General features: G+C 43.3%; 1 protein-coding gene across 1 annotated transcript in view; it reads left to right on the top strand.

Annotated features, from left to right (window-relative positions):
* The window catches only part of MEOX1 (mesenchyme homeobox 1), a 28,711-nt gene extending 6,021 nt beyond the window's left edge, over positions 1-22,690 (top strand). Inside the window, exons 2-3 of the mRNA XM_020972564.2 lie at positions 19,468-19,637; positions 20,340-22,690. Coding sequence (XP_020828223.1) covers positions 19,468-19,637; positions 20,340-20,462 — 293 coding nt within the window. The 3' untranslated portion in view covers positions 20,463-22,690. The remainder of the gene's footprint in view (positions 1-19,467; positions 19,638-20,339) is intronic.
* Positions 22,691-23,211: the final 521 nt, after the last annotated feature.

The following is a 23,211-nucleotide window of genomic DNA, read 5'->3' as shown; positions in this document are numbered from 1 at the left end:
CAGATACATTACTAACTTGCCGCTCAGTTCTGTTGGCTTAACCTCCTGTTATCATCATAAATCATGGCATAGTGGATAGGGCATGGGACTTGGAGTTAGGAAGACCTAGGTTCCAATTCTGCCTTGGATACTAGATATATGACCCTGGGCAAGTCACTTGACAACTCTCTGCCTCAGTTTCCTCATCTGTAAAATGTGGGGGTTGGATTCAATGCCCTCTTAAAGTTCTTCCCTGCCCTAAATCTATTCTCCTGTGAAATGAGATGTTATCTTACATGGAATTCTTCCAAGGATCTCACTGTTTTCAAAGTCAGCACCCCTCAATGGTGACAATTGTTTGGTTGTTTCTGTTTACCCCTCCCCTAAACTAACTGAACAATAGGAGCCCCCCTCCTGCAAAAAATCATAAGTTAATTGAATTTATCACTGTGAGAGAAACTGCCAATTTCGTAGTAGAGTTCAAGGGAAGGAAGCATTTAATCATTTGTCTATTTTATTTAATATAAATTTAATCATACATAAAACCCCAATTGTCTGGGCCCTGGCTCTGCCCTCCTTCCTCGATTACATTTCTTCCCTGCTTTAATCAAGTTTGACACCAGCCAGCCTCACCCTCCATCCTCAGAGCGCGTATATAAGGCCCCTACTTGCCTGCTCACATATTCTCTGTCCTAGGCACTGCTATTATTCTTGGTGGTGCTGACCCATCAATCAATAAGCATTTGTTATCAATTAAGCACCTACTATGTGCCAGGCACTGTGCCAGATGCTGGGGATAAAATACAATAAAAGACAAGTGAAACATTCAAGAAGTTTATATTCTAAGAGAAAAACATATGTCCTTTTAGAGCCCACTGTGAGGATTTCTTGGGAGCCCTTTTGCTCTGGGTACCGCTGGGCTACAGTAATCAAGCCAAGACTTGACCTTTCCATGCCTGAGAGAGGCACGGAGCTTGTGGCAGTAAAGTATGCCTCAGACATAAAACTAGCACCAAGAAGGGCAAGGGTCAGTGAGAAAGAAAAAGCCCCACTTTAAGCCACCGTCTGGGTTGCAGCTTCAGATTACACAGGATATCAGAGCTGAAAGGGATCTCAGAAGCCCCCTGGTCCAAGTTGTACCTGATAGAGAACCCCCTCTGCAGTGCTGCTAGCGAGCGATCAGCCAGAGAACTGGAAGACCTCCAGGAACGGGGAACTCACTATCTCACAAAGCAGCACCTTCTTCTTCAGCACGGTTTTTCCCTTACACTGCAGGGCAATGTCCTGCTTAGCAACTATTACCCATTGTTGGGTACTTAGCTTTTAGTATCTTAGGAAGCCAGCCCCTTCATAAATAAGACTGCCAAGGAAATGGCCTCCAGAAGGAGAAGGTGGAAAGGAGGTGCCAATTATAGCCTAGTGAAAGGGTTAATCCCAAAATAACATTTGAAGGGCTACTGGGATGGGATAATTTCTTAGCACTGGAGTCATATGCTTGGACACAAGTGTCTCAGTTCTACAGAGAAATAGCAATAGTATGAGGGGAATTTTAAACATAACTATCTTTTGAAAGGGGGCAGCTAGGTGGCATAGTGGATAGAGCACAGGTTCTGGAGTCAGTAGGACCTGAGTTCAAATTCAGCTTCAGACACTTATCAGCTATGTGACCCTGGCCAAGTCACTTAACCCTGTGTGCCTCAGTTTTCTCACCTGTAAAATGAGTTGGAGAAAGAAATGGCAAACCATTCCAGTATCTTTGCCAAGAAAACCCCAAAGGGGGTCACAAAGAGTTGGACATGACTGAACAACAAAAGTCTTTTAAAAGATGAGCACTATTCTGACCACAGCAAGGGAGTATCAAGGGGCCTTGAAAAACCTCAACTGTTAATAACCAGATGAGACTTACTTCTAAAGTATAACACAAAATGGCACATAGAGAAAAAGGAATAGGAATATGTGGTACATTGGAAAGAGTGTTTGTAGACTTTGAAGTCAGAGAACCTGGGTTCAAATTCTGGCTTTGACTGTACTTGGCTTTAGGCAAGTTACTTCATCACTCTGGGCCTCAGTTTCCTCATCTGGAAAATTAAGAGGTGGCACTAGATGTTCCCTAGGGTCCGTTCCACCTCTGAATTGAAGATCCTGGGAGCCCAGGAATTCAGCTCCTCCCCAAGAACAGAAGCCAATGAATAGAAAGGTTCCCCCTTCCCCACCCTTTTCAGCTTCAGAATGGGCATTGATATGTACAGGGATCAAGGAGAAAGGAGTTAGCATTTCAGTGTTATTGTGTTTGCAATGACATAAACGCACAATGAAAACTGCAAAACATGCGTCCCCAAAGGTTCATAGGCGAGAGAGAGCACCAGCTGGAAAGCGATTTTCTCATTGGCTTTACTCTCCCTCGGAATGCTAAATGAAACTGGGAGCAACATGAGATTGGGGGCAAGGAGACCTGGGTTCCAAAGTTCTGTGCCAGCTCTGTCATTTACTAGCCACGCACCCTTAAGCAAGTCACCTCCCCTGTCTGGGTCTTAGGTTCGGATTGTTTTTTCTCTGTAGAGTAACAATAATAATAATAAATAAGGGTGGTGAGGGCTTGAACTGGTGATTTTTGAGACATCCCTTTGGTAAACTTGAGTGTTTTTCTTTAGCTATTGGCTTATCCTTTCTGGGAAACACGACACGAATTCCAGTATTGATTGAAAATGGGGAAGGATGTGACTCAGTGTCCCACACTGGGCTTTGTAGGAATTGCCTGAGAGTTTCTGCCCTTCCTTCCAGCTGTCAGACCTGAGCTGTTTGACCTTTCTCAGGCAGTTAATTCTGCACTCTCCACCACTCCGCTGCCTTCCATCCTTCGCCCATCTCCCCCCTTCCCCCCAAACAAGAGGCAGCCGGAAGTTGGTTTGAATAACTACACAGCTGCAGGCAGACCAAAAATCCCTTCTCTAGGCTTACAGCCCTCTGGGAGGAAAACGAAATTAAGATCCAAGGCTGTGGGTAGGAGAATGGATTTAGAGCTGGAAGGGGCTAAGGGGCTGTCTGTACCAACCCCCCTTCCTTGTACAGTGGAAGAGCTGAAGAAAGGAAGTCGCCAGGCTCACTCTTAAAAGGATCTGTGGCAGGATTAGAACCCAGGTCTTCCTGGTTTATTAGTAGTCCAGCATTTGAACCACTACACTATGAGGGAGCCCAGAGAAAGTAAAGGGGGAAAGTTTGTTGTTTACTAGTGGTTAGGCTATTAAGCAGTTGAGTTTTAACATCTTGTCAGTGTAGCCATGGGCTACAAACCAGAGGCCAGCACCCTAGACATGGTGGTCACTTAATAAATGCTTGTTGAACCGAATTGACATACGGACTCCTCTCTGTCCCTCCCTTTGCCTCCAGGACAGATGGCTCCTAAGTCAGGTGCTCTTCCCAGCCTTCTCCAATAGGAGGGCAGCTTTTTGATGTCTCAAAAATTTTTTTTTTTGCCACCTTGACCCCCACCCCCCACGGATGAACTATTCTTTAGTCTTCATTGAAAAAGTCCATTGAGGGGCTGCAAGGTGGCGCTGTGGATAGAACACCAGGCTTGAAGTCAGGAAGAACTGCGTTCAAATCCCACCTTAGACTCGTGCTAGCTGTGTGGCTCTGGGCAAGAAACTGAACATGTGGCCTCGAGGCCACAGGTCCCCCACCCCTGGATTAACCCTTGGGGCATGAACAGATCCGTAGGGCTGCTGCCTTATAGTAAACTTGCTTCTAATCCGCAGCGCTCCAAAAAGATATTCCTCCCGATGTAAGCAGGCTCACCTTCCCAGCCAGCCCCCAGCCATCAGAGTGAGGCCTTTCCACCCAAACTGGCTCCTGGGATATGGGCCAGGAAAGACTCCCTCTTCCTTCTACTTTTTTTTTAAGGTTTTTTTTTTTACATCCTTCTTTTCCCCCAAACCAAAAACCCAGAGAAATGGTGTGAATAGACCCCAGCATTCAAGCATGGCATTTCCTTCAGTGACAGCTAAGAACGGCATCTGGAATTTATAAAAATAAACAAAGCCAGAGGGGGCTTCAGCCCATTCCCCTCTCTCCCTTCCCCCTCCCAGCGTTCTGTCTGACCTTATCCCCTACTATGAGATGCCCCCTCACCTCACAGTCATTTCCCCAATCCTGCTGACCACCACGACTCTCAACCCATCCCGACTCAGCCCTGCTCTCCCCACATTTAGCCCATCACACCTAGCTCCCACCCCATGGCTGACTGACAGCACAGTCCCCCTTCCCTCCGCTGTCCCCACCTGATCTCGTCTCCTCCCCTGTCGTTCCCTGGAAGTTGGAGTAGACACCAATCCCTGACTTTCCCTTTCCCCATGGATTCTCTCTCCCTTTTATTAAAAAAAAAATGTTCTGTTAATACTGGCACCTCCATTCGTGGTAAGCAGCATGGTTCAGTACAGAGGAGTCAGAAGACCTGGGTTCAGATTCTGACTCTGCAATTTACAACCCATGTGACCTTGGGCAAATCACAACCTCTCTGGGCCTCAGTTTTCTTATCTGAATAATGAGAGGAATTATGCCAGATGTCCTCTGAGATCCCTTCCATTTCTGTGTCTATGACCTGAGCAGCTAGGTGGCTCAATGGATTGAATGTTGTGCCTGGAAAGAGGAAGACCTGAGTTCAAATTTTACCTCAGACACCTTCTATCTGTGTGACCCATGGTAAGTCACTTCACCTCAGTTTCCTCATCAGTAAAACAAGGATAACAATAGCACCTACTTCTCAAGATTATTGTGAGGATCAAATGAGATAGTAAATGTAAATCACTTAGCACAGTGCCTGGCACATAGTAAGAGCTATGTAAATATTAGCAATTATTATTATTACCTGTGTGACCTTGGGTAATTCACTTAACCTCTCTGGGCCTCAGTTTCCTCATCTGTAAAATGAGGAGGTTGAACTAGATGACCTCTGAGGGCCCTTCTGGGTCTTGATCTGAGTTTCCATGATCCTATAGCTTAAAAGTTTCTCTTCTTTGCAATAGAGCAGCAATGTTTCCTTTCCTCTGGCCTGCCTTCAAGATGAGATGTCCTTTCTTTCTTTCTTTCTTTCTTTCTTTCTTTCTTTCTTTCTTTCTTTCTTTCTTTCTTTCTTTCTTTCTTTCTTTCTTTCTTTCTCCTTCTTTCCTTCTTTCTTTCTTTCTTTCTTTCTTTCTTTCTTTCTTTCTTTCTTTTTCTTTCTTTCTTTCTTTTTCTTCCTTCCTTCCTTTCTTCCCTCTTTTTTCTTTCTCCCTTCCTTCCTTCCTTCATTCTTACCTCTCTTCCTTTCTTCTTTCTTTCCTTTCTTTTTTCTTTATTCTTCCTTCCTTCCTTTCCCCCTTCCTTTCTCCCTCTATTTCTTTCTTTCCTTCTTTCTTTCTTCCTTTCTTCTTTCTTTCAAAAAAGTCTTATTGTGAAAAAAGTGAAAAAAATTGACTCTATCTTCAGAGGACCCGGGTTCAAATCCTACCTTTTACCCTTAGTATATATTACCATGGGGAAGTCATTTTTTAACTTCTCTGGGCCTCAGTTTCCTCATTTGTAAAATAAGGGGGTTCGACAAGATGACCTGAGGACCCTTCCAGCTTTAGATCTTTTTATACCACTAACTTCTCAATGACTCTCCCCTCCTGTTTCCACCTAGAGCTCTCTCTGGCAGCACAGAAGTACAATTAAATAAATCAACACATTGGCCATATCTGGCACTGATGCCTCATTCCACACCCCGTAGTCCACCACCTCTTTATTGAGAGGTGGGAGTCATGCTTTCCTATTAGTGTGAGATATTATTTCCAGGTTGATCCACTGCTGAGATTGAACTTAATGGGTTCATACCAGTGGTATGGAAGTGGGATCCTCCAAGGAGTCTGACCTGCTAGGGTTTGAGCCTTCTTTCAGCCATGATAAAATGCTGACTTTAGTCAAGAATGACAGATGTGACAGCTGTTTATGAAATAATCTGCCTGGCAGTCATAAAAGCACATCATAGAAACCATAATAACACACACACACTCACACACACACACACACACACACACATACATACCATTGGCAGCTGTGTGGGCGCACTCAAGGATTTCATCAGAGAACCTCTATATCAGTATCTTCCTCTAAACAAAAAAACGTGAGTCCCTGTGACCCATGTAATTGTTGATTTAGGGTAAAGCCTCCAAAAAAAGACTTCTGTGGCTTGGCATGGAGGAATGGGGCATTTAGCTCCTGCCCACAAACAGGAACAGCCACTGTTGAGCTGTCGGAACTTTTGAAGATATATTTATTGCTCTGTCCTGAGGAGCTGAAACAGGAGAAATGAGCTAGAATTTCATTATAATCAATCAGCAAGCACCTACTATATGTCAAGTACTGTGTACCCTGGGAATTAAAAGACAAAAATGAAATTGTTGCTGATCACAAGAAGCTTTCAGTTTGGGAAGAGAATGATGTCCCATAGACATAGACATAGACATAGAAGATGTCCCAAAAGTTTTAGTATGGGTAGTGAAGTGGTGCACTAGTTAGACCACTAGGTCGGGAGTCAGGAATACCTGAGTTCAAATGCAGCCTCAGACATTTACTAGCTACATGACCCTGGGTAAGTCACCTAACTCTGTTTGCCTCAGTTTCCTCACCTGTAAAATGAGCCAGAGAAGGAAATAGCAAACCACTTGAGTACCTCTCCCGAGAAAACCCAAATGGGGTCATGAAGAGTCGGACACAACTGAATAATAACAACAGTTTGCCACCGCCTGCATGTAACAGAGATGGAACTTTGAACCTGGCCATCCTGACTCCAGATCCAGCTATGAGAAAGTACATTTTTTAAAACCAAGCGTCAATAAGGAGATTTTCCATGCAACTCAAGGTCATGTGGAATGTCTGTGTGATGCCTGGTATCCCCCTCACTGACTAAACATGCTAACAATAAATATCTCTTCCTGGACCAGTTCCTTCCCTGCTCTCTTTACCCTCCATCTGTATTTACAGCGGGGAAGGAAAGAGAGAAGGACAGGAAGTCTTGGTGCCTCCCCTCCCCAGGGTCCGACAGCTTGATGGGATCTGGTGGAAGGGGCGGGAGAACCTACAGAAGAATGTAACAGGGGGGCTCCGGGGCCTGCCTGGCACTCTAGGATCCTGAGATTTAAAGCTGGAGGGGACCTTCAGAGCTGTCTAATCCAACTCCATCATTTTATATCTGAAGATGAAGAGAAGGGAAGGGATTAGCACAAGATCCCACAGATAGTAAATGTCAGATTTGGAGTTCGAATCTAGGTCTTTTGACTCCAGGTCTGTGCTCTTTCCTCTATACCATACTCTGCTGCCCTACATGTACATCCTTCCTGCATATGATGTAAGAAAAGAACATACATTAAAAGCAAGAACAAAAAAAGCCAAGAGCCCAGTTAGGAAGACATCAGAGAGCCAAGTTTGGCATCGGAAGACCTGGGTTCAAATCTTGGCTTACTACCTGTGGGCCCTTGGGAAAGTCATTTAACCTCTCTGGGCTTCAGTTTCCCTATTTGTAAAATAGGGGTGTTTGACAAGAAGGCCGTTCCGTCTCTAAATCAATAATCTATGACCGAGTTGGAGGGGTAGGCTAGGAATTCCTGATTCAGCTACACAGAGTAGTCTGTTCCCTGGAAGTGTGTAGGGGAAGGGATCTCAAAGAAATGCTACAAATATGACCACTCCCAGCCCCAGCCCCAGCCCCAGTCCCCAGCCAGCCTGGGGACAAATGATCTGCTGAAGAGACCTTGGCAAGAGACATCTGCATGTTTGTTCTCCAAGCCTTAGACAAAGAGAGATTGCTTGGCCTATCCCAGAATAACCCAACATAGCCCTGCCCCAGTGTTTTGAGTAAGGAGCTTGGGGAGTGAGACCAAGGAGGGCTAGATTTAGGAAAAGCTGCCTAATGATTTGAGTGGTCCAAAAGTGGAATGAGCTGCTTTGGAAGGCAGTGAGTTCCCTGTTACTCGAGGTATTCAAACAGAGACAATAGAAGTCAGGGAGGCTGTAGAGAAGGTGCCTGAGCAGGCATAGGTTGAGCTGAAATTCTGTGTATCTAAGACTGTGTTATAAAGCTTAGAGAAAGGCACTGGGTAGGGCTCCCACATCTGGCTGAGGGAGAGGCATGGAACATTCCAGCCATGACATCACAGCTCTCAAGTCAAACAATAAAAAAACCCAAGGATGGAGAGTGAGGAGTGGACCCAGAGAGGCTGTCTTTGGTCTGGTTTGTGGGTGGCCAGCCCCGCATCCTATCCTGGTCAGAAAGGCAGAGGCTAGATGAGAGCCACACTCTTCCTGTTCCTGTGGACCTCCTTTGACCATCCTCTCTCCTTGCCCCAGGGAAGGGAGATGGGCGAGCAAGGGAACAAAGAGGTGGCTTTATTGATCAGTCCCTGTTTTCCCATGCATCAGGTCTAAGACATATGGTCAGTGTGGCTTTCACCATAGACTGGGATATTTGTGTATGGGTATACAGGTGTCCTCAAATCTTATTCCAAGCTCTAAGAGCTTAATACTGCACCAAGACTTTGGGGATATCCTGTATGAGTGTGGTGTGTACTTTATATTACTTTCCATAGGGGATTAGAGATTAGACCTGTGATTTCATTGTTATAGGAAACTCCCAGATGAAGAAAATCCTTTTACTGGTGCAGGTCAACACCATCTCTGAAACTTAGTGTTTCACTTCGATTAAGTGATTTGCCCAGGACTAAATGGCCAATATGTATTGAAGGCAGAATTTGAACTCAGGCCAGGTTCCAAGGCCAGCTGTCTATCCACTATACCAAGGTGACTCTCTTATAGTTATGTATGTTGTCTTGTTTCTGCCAAAAACAACCCTGGGAGAACAAGTGTCATTATATCCATTTTATAAATAGGAAAGGACTCAGAAGGGCAGGTTTCATTATACCTATTTAAAAGATGGGGAAACTGAGGCTGAAAGAAGTTGCATTTTTTTCCCAAGGCACACAGCTGGTAAGTGGAAGGGTTAAGGCAGAAAACCACATCTTCTGGGTTTTCCATTGCTTTTCAGGAGACTCAGGACCTCCCAGTTTATGTGATATCAGGAGGGCCAAGTCCATGGTGGTAATCCTATCCCAAGTTCAGGACCCAGATCCAGCCTTAAGTTAGCCAAGACCTTTTCAACTACTCTCTCTTTCCTGCTGCCTCTCACAATCCTCTCTCTCTCTTCTTGTCTCTATTCCTCTCCCACCCTCTCCCTAGGGTCTATTCTTCATAAAGAGCTCTCTGTAGTTGAATTGTAGAGGTTAGCACCTAGGAGTTTGGGAGGGAAAACTGAAAGACTTAGCCAGAAGACAGAGTCTATAACCAAGCATAGGATACGGCAGCTGATCCCACCACGTGTCTTTCCAACACTCCTCCTCCCCACCCCTATCCCCATCTTTCCCCATCCCTTGTCCGAGCTGTGATCTAAAGCCTGGTCGAGGCTTGACCTATCCCCTTGACCTGGCAATGGCATGCAAAGGAACTCATTACTTGGGCTGATGAGCAAACCTTCTAAGCTGCTGCTTCTTCCAAGCAGATTTAGAGGTAGGCAGGCTGGAATCATTTCTTGCACGGGTAATGATCCCTGACAGAAAGGCAGGACTAGGAATCCTTAGGGACCCAAACATTTCTGGCCCTGTGACCCTGAGCCCTTTACCCTCACCTCTCTTCCCCCTCCCTCCTCACTTTCCCCACATTTCTGTTTCTTGAAAGGTCTGACCCGTCTCCTTTCCTGCAGGTGGCCCAGTAGTTTTCCCTGACAAAAGAGTGACCTCTACTCCTCTCATCACCTCTATCCCTGGGGTAAAAGGGGCTCAATGACGAGCAGGATTTAATGTATATATCATCTGTAAAATGACAATGATATTTCACTGCCCACTTCATGGAGCTATTAAGAGGGAAAGTGTTGAACTGGAAATAAAATAAAATTGAGTTAAATAAAAGTTTTTTGAAAGAGGGAAAGTGCATTGTAAACCTTAAAGTGCTATATGGACAAAAGCCGTTATTATGGTTAAATTTTAACAACCTTGGAAAACACTGTATCAAGAGTCATACTCACTTTCTCTGGTAGTTTCCTAATATCGTTGTTTTTGTTCATTCATTTCAGTCGCATCTGACTCTCTGTCTGACCCCATTTGGGTTTTTCTTGGCAGAGATACTGGAGTGGTTTGCCATTTCCTTCTCCAGCTCGTTTTACAGATCAGGAAACTGAGGCCAACAGGGTGAAGTGACTTGCTGAGGGTCACACAGGTAGTAAGTGTCTGAGGGCAGATTTGAACTCATGAAGATGAGTCTTCCTGACTCCAGATCTGCCACTCTATCCATTGAGCCACATACCTGCTCAAATACCATTGTTAGTGAATATCTATTGTAGGCAGAGGTCAGTACTGCAGACTTTGAAGTCAGGCTCATCTCCTCACTGCCTTCCCTTCCCTATCCCCATTCCCCACCCTCACATGGTCACTCCTGTATTTGGTGCCCAGTTGTTCTCCATACCTGAAATGCCCCCTCCCACTTCCTCCATCCACTCCAATTGCACCCATCCTGTCAGTTTTAGCTTCAATTCTCCCTCCTTTATGGAGTCTTCCCTAAGCTTTTTAACCACCCTGCCCTTCACCATACCCCTAAACTCTCCTATTCCACACATATTCAGCACCACCAGAGAATTGAGTTCTAAATGATAGACTATTTAAATATTCGCTGCTATTTTACATGTGTTAATCATGATCTCCAAATGTATTGTAAATTTCTTGGGATAGGAACCGTATTTTATATTACTATGCTAGGATGTGTTGGAACAGGTAAAGCTAGTTTGCAAAAGACTAAAATTTTGAGCGTGAGTATTTACACCTCTGAGCAAACAGCTACAGATTGGGGCTTGATCGTTTTCTTAATTGTCTCTAGACTTAAGAAAGTGATGGAGAAAATATGAATAACGCAAATTACATTTGAAAGTGTGTTGTGTGATTGTGGAGAGCCAGTTGTTAAACATTCACATCTCTGCTCCTATATCCCCCTCAGTTCCTAATACAGTACTGAGCATAACAATAAATGTTTACTTAGTATCACAATTTTTTAAATTAATATAAACATCCTGAGACAATGGCTGGCTTGAGACCCAACAAGCCCTTGAATAAATTAATGAACAAGCTTTTAATAACCTCTTACTATGTGCCAAGAACTTCAAGGGACTGATATATCCCAGGATAGCAAAATTCCCTGGAAAAGAAGCAGGGACACCAGACAGCAACCCCCTCCCTCCTCCATCCTCAGTGCCTCCCACCTGGCCCAGGGCTCCTAAGTCCAAATCCTTGTTGATTTGGGGTGTTTGTGGCTTTCTCTGCACTTTGTCTAGATGACTCAAGGGGGAGAATCCAGACCTCCTCAGAGGCCCTGCAACCAATTCATCTTAATGATGTAAAACCTAAGGCCACATCATAGAAATATCACTTGAGGGGGAGGGGGAGAGAAGGGATTAACAGGAGCAAAGTGGTTTGTGCAGAGGAAGGATGGGGAAACCCAACACTGTCTGCTCACAAATTGTTTTAGCATGAGCCTTTCCTTGGCCTTTCTGCAGAGGGAAGGAGCCAGCTGCTCCCTTCCCCTTCTCGTCTTGTGCTCCCCAGCTCTGGAGGATAAGGAATGAAGTCGGATAGGAATGAGGAAGCCCAGCACAGAGATACGGAGAATCTTAATTGTTTGCTAAGCATATTTCCCATAGTAAGAGTGGTAATCGCCGTAGCAGTGGTGATCATGGTAATAGTAGAAGTAATCATGAGTGGTGGTCGTAAGATCATAAATTTAAAATAGTGTGCTACCCACCCACTCCGAGCACTTCCCAGGGGCAACTACTCTGTGGTTCTGTAGGCTGTAGTTCACAAGCCTCCATCAGTGTGCTTCCCTTTAGTAGACAGCAGTTAGACAAAATTAGCTCAAAGCAGAGGCATTGACTGAAATAGGACATAAAGAGCAATAGCTCCAATACAGTCCCTTGCCATCAATCTGGGGCAAATTCTTCTACAACTATATTAAGCATCAGTGGGAAGGGTGAACACATTCACAGAGTATACTGGTTGAGAGACACACATATAGGGAAGACAACCCACACCTCTGACGCTACAGGGCCCTGATATTACTTCTTTTCTCCTTACAATGCCTCCCACTGAGTATAGCATTTCTTCTAGGCAGGTCATTCAGCTGAGTTCCCAAGGCATTTTCTTCTTTGAATCTCATTGCCAAAAATTCCGGACTATTTCTCCCATAAATTCATAGCCAGCTCTGTTTTCTGCTTCCCAATGTCATATTCCTCAACTCTCTACTTGCTCTCTCTCAGTATAGTGTCTCTCTCCTAAGGAAGGAACGATTCCCTCTCAAGAGCTGGGTCTTAACTTCCACAGCTGGCTCTTTTCTCTGCTACTGGAGGTCACACTCCTCAAAGCTACCAGGAATTGGTGTTAATGACTGGCTCCAGAAGCTTGTCTGAAAACTTTTTTCACACTTCTTAGGAAGGGGTAGGGAGGGTAACAAAGCTTCCTTCTAATTCTATTGAACTTGAGTGACAGATTCCTTAAGACTTCCTTTAACATTTTAAAACCTCGTCCTTGTTACTTGCCACTTACTTTCTGTGATTTAATGGGCTGGGCTGGGAAGGGAGGAAATCAATAAATTAGTAGATCCAGGGTGTCCTGAGCAACTCACTCCACTAGACTAGTAACAGTAATAAAAATGAGGGGCAGCTAGATGGCGCAGTGGATAGAGCACCAGCCCTGAAGTCAGGAGGACCTGAGTTCAAATCCAGCCTCATACCAAACACTTGACACTAGCTGTGTGACCCTGGGCAAGTCACTTAACCTCAATTACCTTTAAAAAAAAAAGTAATGAAAATGATGATAATGTGAGGTAATGGTTGGAAAGATGGACTGGGTTAAAGTTCCTTAGAGATATATTAGCCCTCTGGGCAAGTCACTTAATTCCTCATTGCCCCCAGACAGCTCTCTAAGACAAGAAATTAACAGGTGGCAAGTTTGTATAAATAGAGGGAGTTCCTGGCTGGGAATTTCCAGACACCAGTGAGATCACAAGTAAGATCTAACAACAATAAAAATGTTTACATGTCTATGGCCCTTTGAGCCTTGTACAGCACACTATAGGGAGTAGAGTGCTGGATTTGGAGTTAGGAAAACTCACAGTCAAATCATAGCTGTGTGACACTGGGTGAGTTATAACGTTGCTTGACCTGTTTTCTAACTGGTAAAAGGGGAATCTTCACAGAGTTGTTGTATGTGAATAATAATAATAATAATAAATATAGCTAACATGTATATAGGGCTCAGAGTGTTGCAAAGTATCCCTTTTTATAAAATGGGATAATGCATTTAAAGAACTTTATAAATCATAAATCAATATATAAATGTCATTTATTATTATGAAGCACTTTTTTCTCAGCATCTTTGTGAACTAGTTCGTAGAAGGGTCTCTACCAGATGTTATAGATCAGAAAACAGAAAGGTCTAGTGACTCATCCAGGGTTGTGCAGTTAGCAGATGTTAAAGCCTGTCTCCCTACTGCCAGGCTAGTATACTTTTCCACTGTCTTATACTACACCTCTTATGCCATGATACATGGCCTCTGGCATAAGTTTTTGCACATAAGAACTAGGAATTGCCTGGCATACGTCTAGAAGTCTAGACTTGGAGTCAGAGGACCTTTGAATCCCGATTCTGCTGCTCAAGTCCTATGGGACCTTAGACAACTCATTTTCCTTCTTTTCCATCTATAAAATGGGAATATTATATTAGATGCCCTTCATGGTCTCTTCCAGTTCAAAATCTACAAATCCACAATCTAAACTTTGCTCATCCTTCAAGACCCAATTCAAAGCCTTCCTCCTCAGGGGCGGCCAGGTGGTGCAGTGAATAGAGCACCAGCCCTGGAGTCAGGAGGACCTGAGGTCAAATCCATCCTCAGACACTTCATACTAGCTGTGTGATTCTGGGCAAGTCACTTAACCCTTATTGCCTCACCCCAACAAAATATAGATAGATAGATAGATAGATAGATAGATAGATAGATAGATAGATAGAAATATCTAGATATAATAAAATCTTACAGCATTCTCTTAAAAAAAAAGCCTTCCTCCTCCTTGAAGCTTTCCTGGACCTGTCCAGTACAATACTTCCTTTCCCTGAATTCCTAATTAGAACAGTCACTGTCTGTACCACTTACTCAGCATATCCTGCCTTCTGTTATCAATTAGTTTTTAGTTTTTTCTTGTGTCCTAGGCTCAACTAGATTGTAAGTTCCTTGAGATCAGGAGCTCTGTCCAGAAAAATGCTGGCATAGAAATCAGGAAACCTAGGTTTGGGTCTTGGCTCAGGTAGGTCACTTAGCCCCTCTGCACTTTAGGCCAAAGGAATCTGAGGCCCAGAGGTGCTGTAAGGAAATAACTTTGTAACCCTGAAGGTACTATATACATGTGTAAATTATTACATGAACGAATTACTGAGCTCATTATTTTTCCCCTAAAATCCTCTCTTCTTCCAAACTTCCCTCTTGCTGTTAAGGGAACCACCATCCTCCCAGTCACCTTGACTCACAACCTAGGAGTCATCCTTGATCCCTCTTTCTCTCTCTCATCCCCCATATCCAATAAGTGGTCAACTCTTGTCATTTCTACCTTTATAACGTCTCTTGTATATGTCCCCTTGTCTTTTCTGATGCTCCCACCACCCGCAGGCCCTCCTCACTCACACCTTTACCATAGCAATAACCTGTTGCTGTGTCTGTCTGCCTCCAGTCTCTTCCCCACTCCAATCCATTCTCCACTCAGCCATCAAACTGATCTTACAAGCAAGTCTTACCATATCACCCACTATTTACCTAATGGTTCTCTCTTCCCTCCAGGGTCAAATATAAATTCCTCTTCTTGGTATTCAAAACCTTTTATAACCTGGCCCCTTCCTACCATTTCAGTCTTCTTAAAGAAGACTCCCTTTCATGTGCTCCAATCCAATGACGCTCACTTCCTTGATTTACTTTATACACAATACTCCATGCCTACTCTAAACATTTTCTTTTCTTTTTCTTTTTAAATTTATTTAGTATTTTATTTTCCCCCAATTACACATAAAAACCATTTTTAACATTTGTTTTTAAAACTCTGAGTTCCAATTTCTCTCCCTTCCTTCCTCTCCATCCTCCTCATTGAGAAGGCAAGAAATTTGATATAGGTTGTACATGTGTAGTCATGCAAAACATAATAGTCATGTTGTGAAAGAAAACACAGACCAAAAACACTCTCAAGAAAAATAAAGAAAGCAAAAATGTACGCTTCAATCTGTATTCAAACACCATCAGTTCTTTGTCTGGGGTGGACAGCATTTTTTCATCTTAAGTCTTTCAGAGTTGTCTTGTATCATTATATTGCTGAGAATAGCTAAGTCATTCACAAATAATCACCTTACAATATTGCTGTTACTTTGTACAAAGTACATCTCACTTTGCATCAGCCCATGTAAGTCTTTCCAGGTTTTTCTGAGAGCATACAGCTCATAATTTCTTACAGCGCAATAGTATTCCATCACAATCACATAGCACAATTTGTTCAGCCATTCCCTAGTTGATGGGCATTCTCCCAATTTCCAACTCCCTGCCACCAGAAAAGAGCTGCTATAAATATTTCCATACATATAGGTCCTTTTCCCTTTTGTTTGTTTTTTTTAACCTCATTTTGGATACAGACTAGTAGTGGCACTACTAGGTCAAAGGGTATGCATGGTTTTATAGCCCTTTAGGCATAGTTCCAAATTGCTTTAAATAATGGTTGAATCAGTTCACAACTCCACCAACAGTGCATTAATGTCTCATTTTCTCCACGTCTCCTCCATTATTAGCCTCTCTGATATGTATGAGGTAGTAACTCAAAATTGTTTCAATTTTCATCCCTTCAATCAATAGGGATTAAGAGCACTTTTTATATGTCTATAGATAGCTTTGATTACTTCATCTGAAAATTGTTCATATCTCTAAGTTAACTTCTTTGCCCTCTGGAATATCATATTCCAAGCCCTCCAGTCCTTTAATGTAGAAGCTGCTAAATCTTGTGTTATCCTTACTGTGGCTCCACAATATTTGAATTGTTTCTTTCTGGCTGCTTCCAATATTTTCTCCTTGATCTGGGAGCTTGGGAATTTGGCTATAATATTCCTGGGAGTTTTCATTTTGGGATCTCTTCCAAAAGGTTATCAGTGGATTCTTTCCATTTCTATTTTACCCTCTGGTTCTAGAATATCAGAGCAGTTCTCTTGATAATTTCTTGAAAAATGATGTCTAGGCTCTTTTTTTGATCATGGCTTTCAAAGTAATCCAACAATTTTTTTTGTTGTTGGCTAGGCAATGGGGTTGTGACTTGCTCAGGGTCACACAGCTAGTAAGTGTCAAGTGTCTGAGGCCAGATTTGAACTCAGGTCCTCCTGACTCCAAGGCCAGTGCTCTATCCCCTGCACCACCTACCTGCCTCAATCCAATAATTTTTAAATCATCTCTCCTGTACTTATTTTCCAGGTCAGTAGTTTTTCCAGTGAGATATTTCACTTTGTCTTCTATTTTTTCCATTCTTTTGGTTTTGTTGTTTCTTCATTTCTGATAAAGATATTCACTTTTATTTGCTCAATTTTAATTTTTAAGGGATTATTTTATTCAGTACCACCTTCTGCTCTTTTTCTACCCTCTTTTCCAGTTAGCCAGTTCTACTTTTTAAGGAGTTTTTTAAAAAAAATTTTCCTTTTGGCCAATTCTGCTTTTCAAGGCATTCTTCTCCTCATTGGCTTTTTGTACCTCTTTTACCTTTTGGCCTATTCCATTTTTTAAGGTGTTATTTTCTTCAGTATTTTTTTGTGTTTCCTTTACCAAGCTGTTGACTCTTTTTTCATGATTTTCTTGCATCACTCTCATTTCTCTTTCCTTTCTTCTACCTCTCTTACTTGATTTTCAAATCCTTTTTGAGCTTTTACATGGCCTGAGGCCAATTCATATTTTTCTTGGAGGCTTTGGATGTTGGAGCTTTGACTTTGTTATTTTCTTCTGAGTGTGTGTTTTGATCTTCCTTGTTACCATAGTAACTTTCTATGGTCAGAATTTTTTTCTGTCATTTACTCATTTCCCCGGCCTATTTCTTGACTTTTAATTCTATGTTAAAGTAGGGCTGTGCTTCCAGAGTGAAGAGGGCACTGTCCCAAGCTCAGGGATTTTGTGCAGCTCTTTTCAGAGATACTTCTAGGGACCTGTAAGTTTTCAGCTCTTCTAAGGTGGTATGATCTAAGGAGAGGTGTTTACTCCTCTCTGGCCTGTGCTCTAGTCTGTGAGTGACCACAAGCACTCTTTTCCACACTGAAACTGTGATGAGGGTCTCTGCTGCTGTGACCATAAGTTCTGGTGTGCTCGTCCTCCTCCTTGCCCTGGGACTGCCCCCCAAGACTGTGTATGGGCAAAGCAGCAGAGTCCTGCTTCAGTGCTAGCAAAGAGACCCCTGTGATCTCCTTCTGACTAGTTGTCTGACCACCTTACCGTCTGTGGGCTGAGAGTTCCAGAAGCAGCCACTGCCTCTGCCACTGCCACTGCTGCTTCAGTGGCTCCCAAAGCCTGCTTCTGGTTTGCTGGGGCTGGGACTGCACTGGTGCACTGGCATTATTTAAAAGTGTTTGGAGAGGGGGCAACTAGGTGGAGCAGTGGAGAAGAGCACCGGCCCTGAAGTCAGGACATGAGTTCAAATCTGGACTCAGACCAAACACTTGACACTTACTAGCTGTGTGACCGTGGGCAAGTCACTTAACCCCAATTGCCTAAAAATTTTTTTTAAAGTGTTTGGAGAGGTTTGGGTGAGAGCTCAGAAGAGTTCCTGCCTTTTCTCCTCTCTCTTAGCTCTGCCTTCAACTGTGAGCATTTTCTCTAGCTGTTTCCTCTGCCTGGAATGCACTCCCTTCTCATCTCTGCCTCCCAGCTTCCCTGGCTGCCTTGAAATCTCACCTAAAGTCCCACCTTCTGCAAGATGATTTTCCCAGTCTTTAATCTTAGTGCTTTCCCTCTGAGATTACCTGAGATTTATCCTGTGTATATTTTATTTCCACATAGTGTTTTGCATATTGTCTCCCCCATTAGACTGTAAGCTCCTTGACAGCAGGATTTTTTTTTTTGTCTTTCTTCGTATCCCTAGCACTTATCACAGCAGTAGGCATTTAATAAATACTAGGTGACTAACTGGGGCAGCTAGGTGGCACAGTGGATAGAGTGCCAGGCCTGAAGTCAGTAACACTCATCCTCCTGGGTTCAAATCTTTCCTCAGACACTTACTAGCTGTGTGACCCTAATCAAGTCACCTAACCCTCTTTGCCTCAGTTTCCTCATCTGTTAAATGAACTGAAGGAGGAAATGGCAAGCCACTTCAGCATCTTTACCAAGAAGAGTCATGAAAAGTCAGACATGACTGAAAAACAAGTTGACTGACTGACATTGACTGATTAACCAGGTCCAGCTTTCCTTATCAGCATGCCTTTTCACATTTCAAAAGATAAAAGTCAGATTTCCTCTTCTCCCCTCAGCTCCCTCAATCAGACACACCAAAAAAGCTAACCAGTCTGTGAGTTTCTAGTGGTCAATACAATAGAATGTAAATTCCTTGACAGCAGGGACTTGGTCATCTTTGGGTCTCATGACTGAGCACAACAAACACAGCAGATGCTTAATGAATGCTTGTTGAGTTAAGATCATAGGATCATAGGTCTAGAGCTGAAAGGGACCTCAAAGAACAGCTAGTCCAACCCTATCATTTTACAGATGAGGAAAATGAGGCCCAGAAATGTTCAATGACTTACCCAAGATCATACAGTTAGTATCAGAAGTAGAACTGAATTCTAGCTGTGTGACCCTGGGCAAGTCACTTAACTCCAGTTGCCTCACCAAAAAAAAAAAAGGCAAAAAAAAAGCTGAATTGAATTGTGTTGTTCAATATGTTTTACATATATATGTATATATATGTATATATATATATACATATATATATGCATGTGTGTATATATGTATAGAATATATGTGTGCATATAGGCTACATATGTGTATATACACATATATTCATATACATGCATATATGTGTATATGTAATATATGTACAGAATAAATAGTTGGAGGGATTAAGAGATTTAGACCAGGTAACAAAAAGAACTGCCCAACTTATCTGAAAGTGGGACGCTAGAGAGGTGAGAGAGGTCAAACAAAGGTTGTATTTTTTCCCCAGACAGTCTTTTAAAATGGGAAAAGAGAGAAATAGTCCTGCCTAGATGCAGAAGAAAGACACAGTGGCTTCTGGAAGAGCAGGCTAGCTTTTATAGGTTCTTCAGTTAGTGTCTTCCTTCTGAGAGTAACAATTTCTCTACAACCTCAGTAATTTCTCTTTCCCCCACCCCACAGAAAACCAGGACTGCAGAGGGAAGCCAGAAACCAGCAAAGCTCGCAAGGAGCGGACAGCCTTCACCAAGGAACAGCTGAGGGAACTAGAGGCAGAATTTGCCCATCACAACTACCTGACAAGACTCAGGAGATATGAAATTGCTGTGAACCTGGACCTCACTGAGCGCCAGGTGTGAGAATCTCTTTGGACTTTACTTTTCCCTATTCTTTGCACTCTTCTTCCTCTCCTCTTCTCTTCTCTTCCTTTCTTTTCTTACCCCTCCTCTCCCCTTCCCACCACTCTTCTCTCCTCTCCCCTCATCGCCATTCTTCTCTCCTCATCCCTTCTTTAACTCTTCCCTCCTCATTCCTCCTCTCTCCTCCCCTTCACTTGCCTCCTCTCTCCCCTCCTTTCCCTTTCCCTCCATTTTTCTTTCCTCTTCCTTCTCCTCCCCTTCATTCCATTCTTCTCCTTTTTTTTCTTCTCTTCTTCCTCTCCCCTTCCTTCTCTCTTCTTTCTACTCAATGCTGCTGACTTTTTCTCTTTTCTTTCACCATACCTCCCCTTCCCCTTCCCATATACAGTTTCTTTAAATTCTTTTCCCTGAGCCCTTCTTTGTCTGTTTAATGAGTGTACTACCTTCCTGTCTCCCAGATGATCTTAAGGTTTGTCTTCAGGCAGATCCGTGGCTCTCTAAGGTAGTTAGTTGCTAGGGAAGAAAGTGAAGCATGCAAAAATATTGATGATACACCCTTTTCCATCTCTGCTTTTTGAGCATGTTAGGGTAACCAGTTATTCTATCCCTTAGGGCTAGATTAAACATTGACATAGGGGAGAAGTCACATCAACTCTAAGAGTCACTAAATTTGTCCTCATCATTTCTTCTCTCCAGGTCAAAGTGTGGTTCCAAAATCGAAGGATGAAATGGAAGCGGGTGAAAGGAGGGCAGCCTGTTTCCCCCCAGGAGCAAGATACTGAAGATGTGGACTCTGCAGCCTCCCTAAGTTCAGAGTGAGTCACTCCAGGAAGAGAGAAATGGGACTTGGGCCTGTGATCCCAAACAGCTCTTCCCCCTGCCTGCCCCATTCTGCAGACTATACTCCTGACACCCTGAAGGACATCCCCCAAACTCTTCTCCTCTCTGTGCCTCTTCGAAAGAAGACAAATAACTCAGCTCTTCTGGAACCTTGAAGCTCCAGAGGAAAAAAAAATGTTCTGTTTGATATAACTCACTGACCCTGTCTACTTAAAAAAACTTAATGCCGATCCCAGCTCCCATCCCTACCCAACCACAAAGCCATTGGGTGCTTCTGTCAGGAAGCAGCCATAAAAACTGGAGACTCAAAGCCAAACTGAAAAGGCTTCCTCTCTTCAGCTAAGGTGGCCCTTCTGGGGGGTTTCCTGCATCCCTGACTGATCCTCTACCCAATCCCCAGTCTCTCCTGTTCCCTTTCCCAGCCCCATCATGGAGCCAGTGCTCAGGCTTGTGCTTCATAGGAGAGATGTTCTCTCCATCCGGTGGCACATGTGGTGGACATATTGATGACCTTTCAGAATGAGAACAAACACAAGAAAAAGACACCTATTTCCCAGCCCTCACCCCAACCAGTCTGTGCTTAGAGTTCAAGACTTTGGATCCCCTCCTTTTTTGATACTTTGAAATCTTCCAGAAAACAAATCTACAAGAGGAGGCCATGGGCAACAAGTTCATCATAACTCTTGCTTTTCCCTGTGATCTGATAAAGTTTGCTTTACAGGTGTCCGGCCATGTAACTAACTGACACATTTCCTTGCTGGAATATCACCCTATGGTCAAAGCCTTGGCCCTAGGATAGTTGGGAGGGTTGAGGCAGCATGTTAGGAGAGTGCCAAAATGTCTCATTAGGAATCCTAGAGTTGGGTCACATGAGACTTGGTACAACCAAAAAGGCCTATCACATCTAGTTTAACTATCACTAATTCTGTTGAAGAAGAAAAGAGAGAAGGGAGAGAGAACCCCACAACAACCAGGCTGATGGTATCAGTGGGCTTCCTCAGTGTAACACTGAGCCTGAAGCCATGTGGTACAATGAAAACAAAAACAAACACACTGGTTTTAGTAACAGAGGACCGAGGTTCAAGTCGTACCTCTAACACTTATCATTTGTACCTAGTCAATTCACTTCTATCCATGGTCCTCAGTTTCTTCATCTATAAAATCAGGGGATTGAACTAGGTAGTCTCTGACCCTTTGAAGTACAGATCTATGATGTAGAGATTTAGCCTTAATTCATAACAAACATCTGAAAATGTCAATGGCCTGGGAGTTGGGATTTAAGTATTGTAAATGAGGACCCCAATATAAGGAAAGTCAATAGTAGGGTTGGGTGGCCTATGAAAAAGGAAAATTGTCAGGGTTCCATGTCATAATAGAGCTCCAACACTAAACATTCCAAATGAAATGTCCCCCTTTTGTGCTGACAGAGCCTTCTCCACTCTCTTTAATTAAATACAACAAACTTTTATTTAGTACCTACTGTGTACAAGGCACTATGCTAGGCACTGTGTTCCTATACATTGTCTATAATAGGGGCATAGTTCTCACAATTTGTACCTCCTTCTCAGTGGTGGCAAAATAATGCTGATGGACAGGGATGTGCCTAGGGGAGCGCTAGTTTAAAGACCATCTACTCCTGTTGCTCGATGGTGAAGTGGATAGTGTGCTAGGCCTAGAATCAGCAAGACTCATCTTCCTGAGTTCAAATCTGGCCTCTGACGCTTGTGGCTACGTGACCCTGGGCAACTCACTTAACCCTGTTTGCCTCCATTTTTCCTTTTTTAAAATGAACTGGAACAGGAAATGGCAAACCACTCCCACTCTCTGCCAAGAAAACCCCAAATGGGATCAAGAAGAGTCGGACGTGACTGAAAATGACAAAATGACTGAAATCCTGATGCCCTGGTAGATGGTAACAGACCTCCCTGGGAAAGAGAATACCTCCCCCCATTCCCTAAAGGAGACCCCACTCAGTTTAGTTCTCAGTCCCCCTGAGTCAACCCACTGCAGAGGGTAAGGCAGCCAGGAATTAAGTCTTTGATCTTTTATATGTGGTTTTAAATGGTCACAAAAACCGTGGAAATTGATCATCAACCAGGATGACTGATTTTAGCATCTGTAATTTTTTGTAAAGCACAACTGTATATTTCTCATCAATCTAATTCTTCAAGATCATTATACTTTATAACAAAAATCCTGAAGAAAAAAAAATAAAAAATAAAAAATACTTAAGTGTTTTCCCTTCCTTTCCCCCTGATTTTGTGCACACTTCTCTTTCATTTCTGGTATCCTGATTCTTGCCTGAATGAAACTAGGAAAATCTCTCCAAATAATCAGTTTTGCCTGCAAAGCAGGTTGGAGGGGGGGGAAGACCTTATGCAGATGGAACTATTTCCCAGTCCCCTCCCTGTATATTCCTGAAAAGTGGGTATAAAGGAAATCTTGGCAAAATGAGATTTTTCCCATTGACTTGCAGTATAATTTCAGTAATAACAATTAATGTCTGTTGCAGGAGGATTGTGTAACAGTCCTTGTCTAGAGTACACCAGAGCTTTGACTTGTCCCTAAATTCCATCAGCAAAAATAAGGGAGTTGGGAGGAGAGGATGATTTAGAGGGGGAAATGAAGGATTCAATTTTAGGCATGTTGAAGTTAAGTTTGAGGTACTGTTGAGACATACAGGTGGGAATGTCCAGTTGGGCAGCTAGAGATGTAGGACTAGATGTAG

Source organism: Phascolarctos cinereus, unplaced genomic scaffold (genome assembly GCF_003287225.1).
Source record: "Phascolarctos cinereus isolate Bilbo 61053 unplaced genomic scaffold, phaCin_HiC Scaffold_5;HRSCAF=322, whole genome shotgun sequence".
NCBI classification, from domain to species: Eukaryota; Metazoa; Chordata; class Mammalia; order Diprotodontia; family Phascolarctidae; genus Phascolarctos; species Phascolarctos cinereus.
This window is presented reverse-complemented; position numbering and strand designations above follow the sequence as displayed.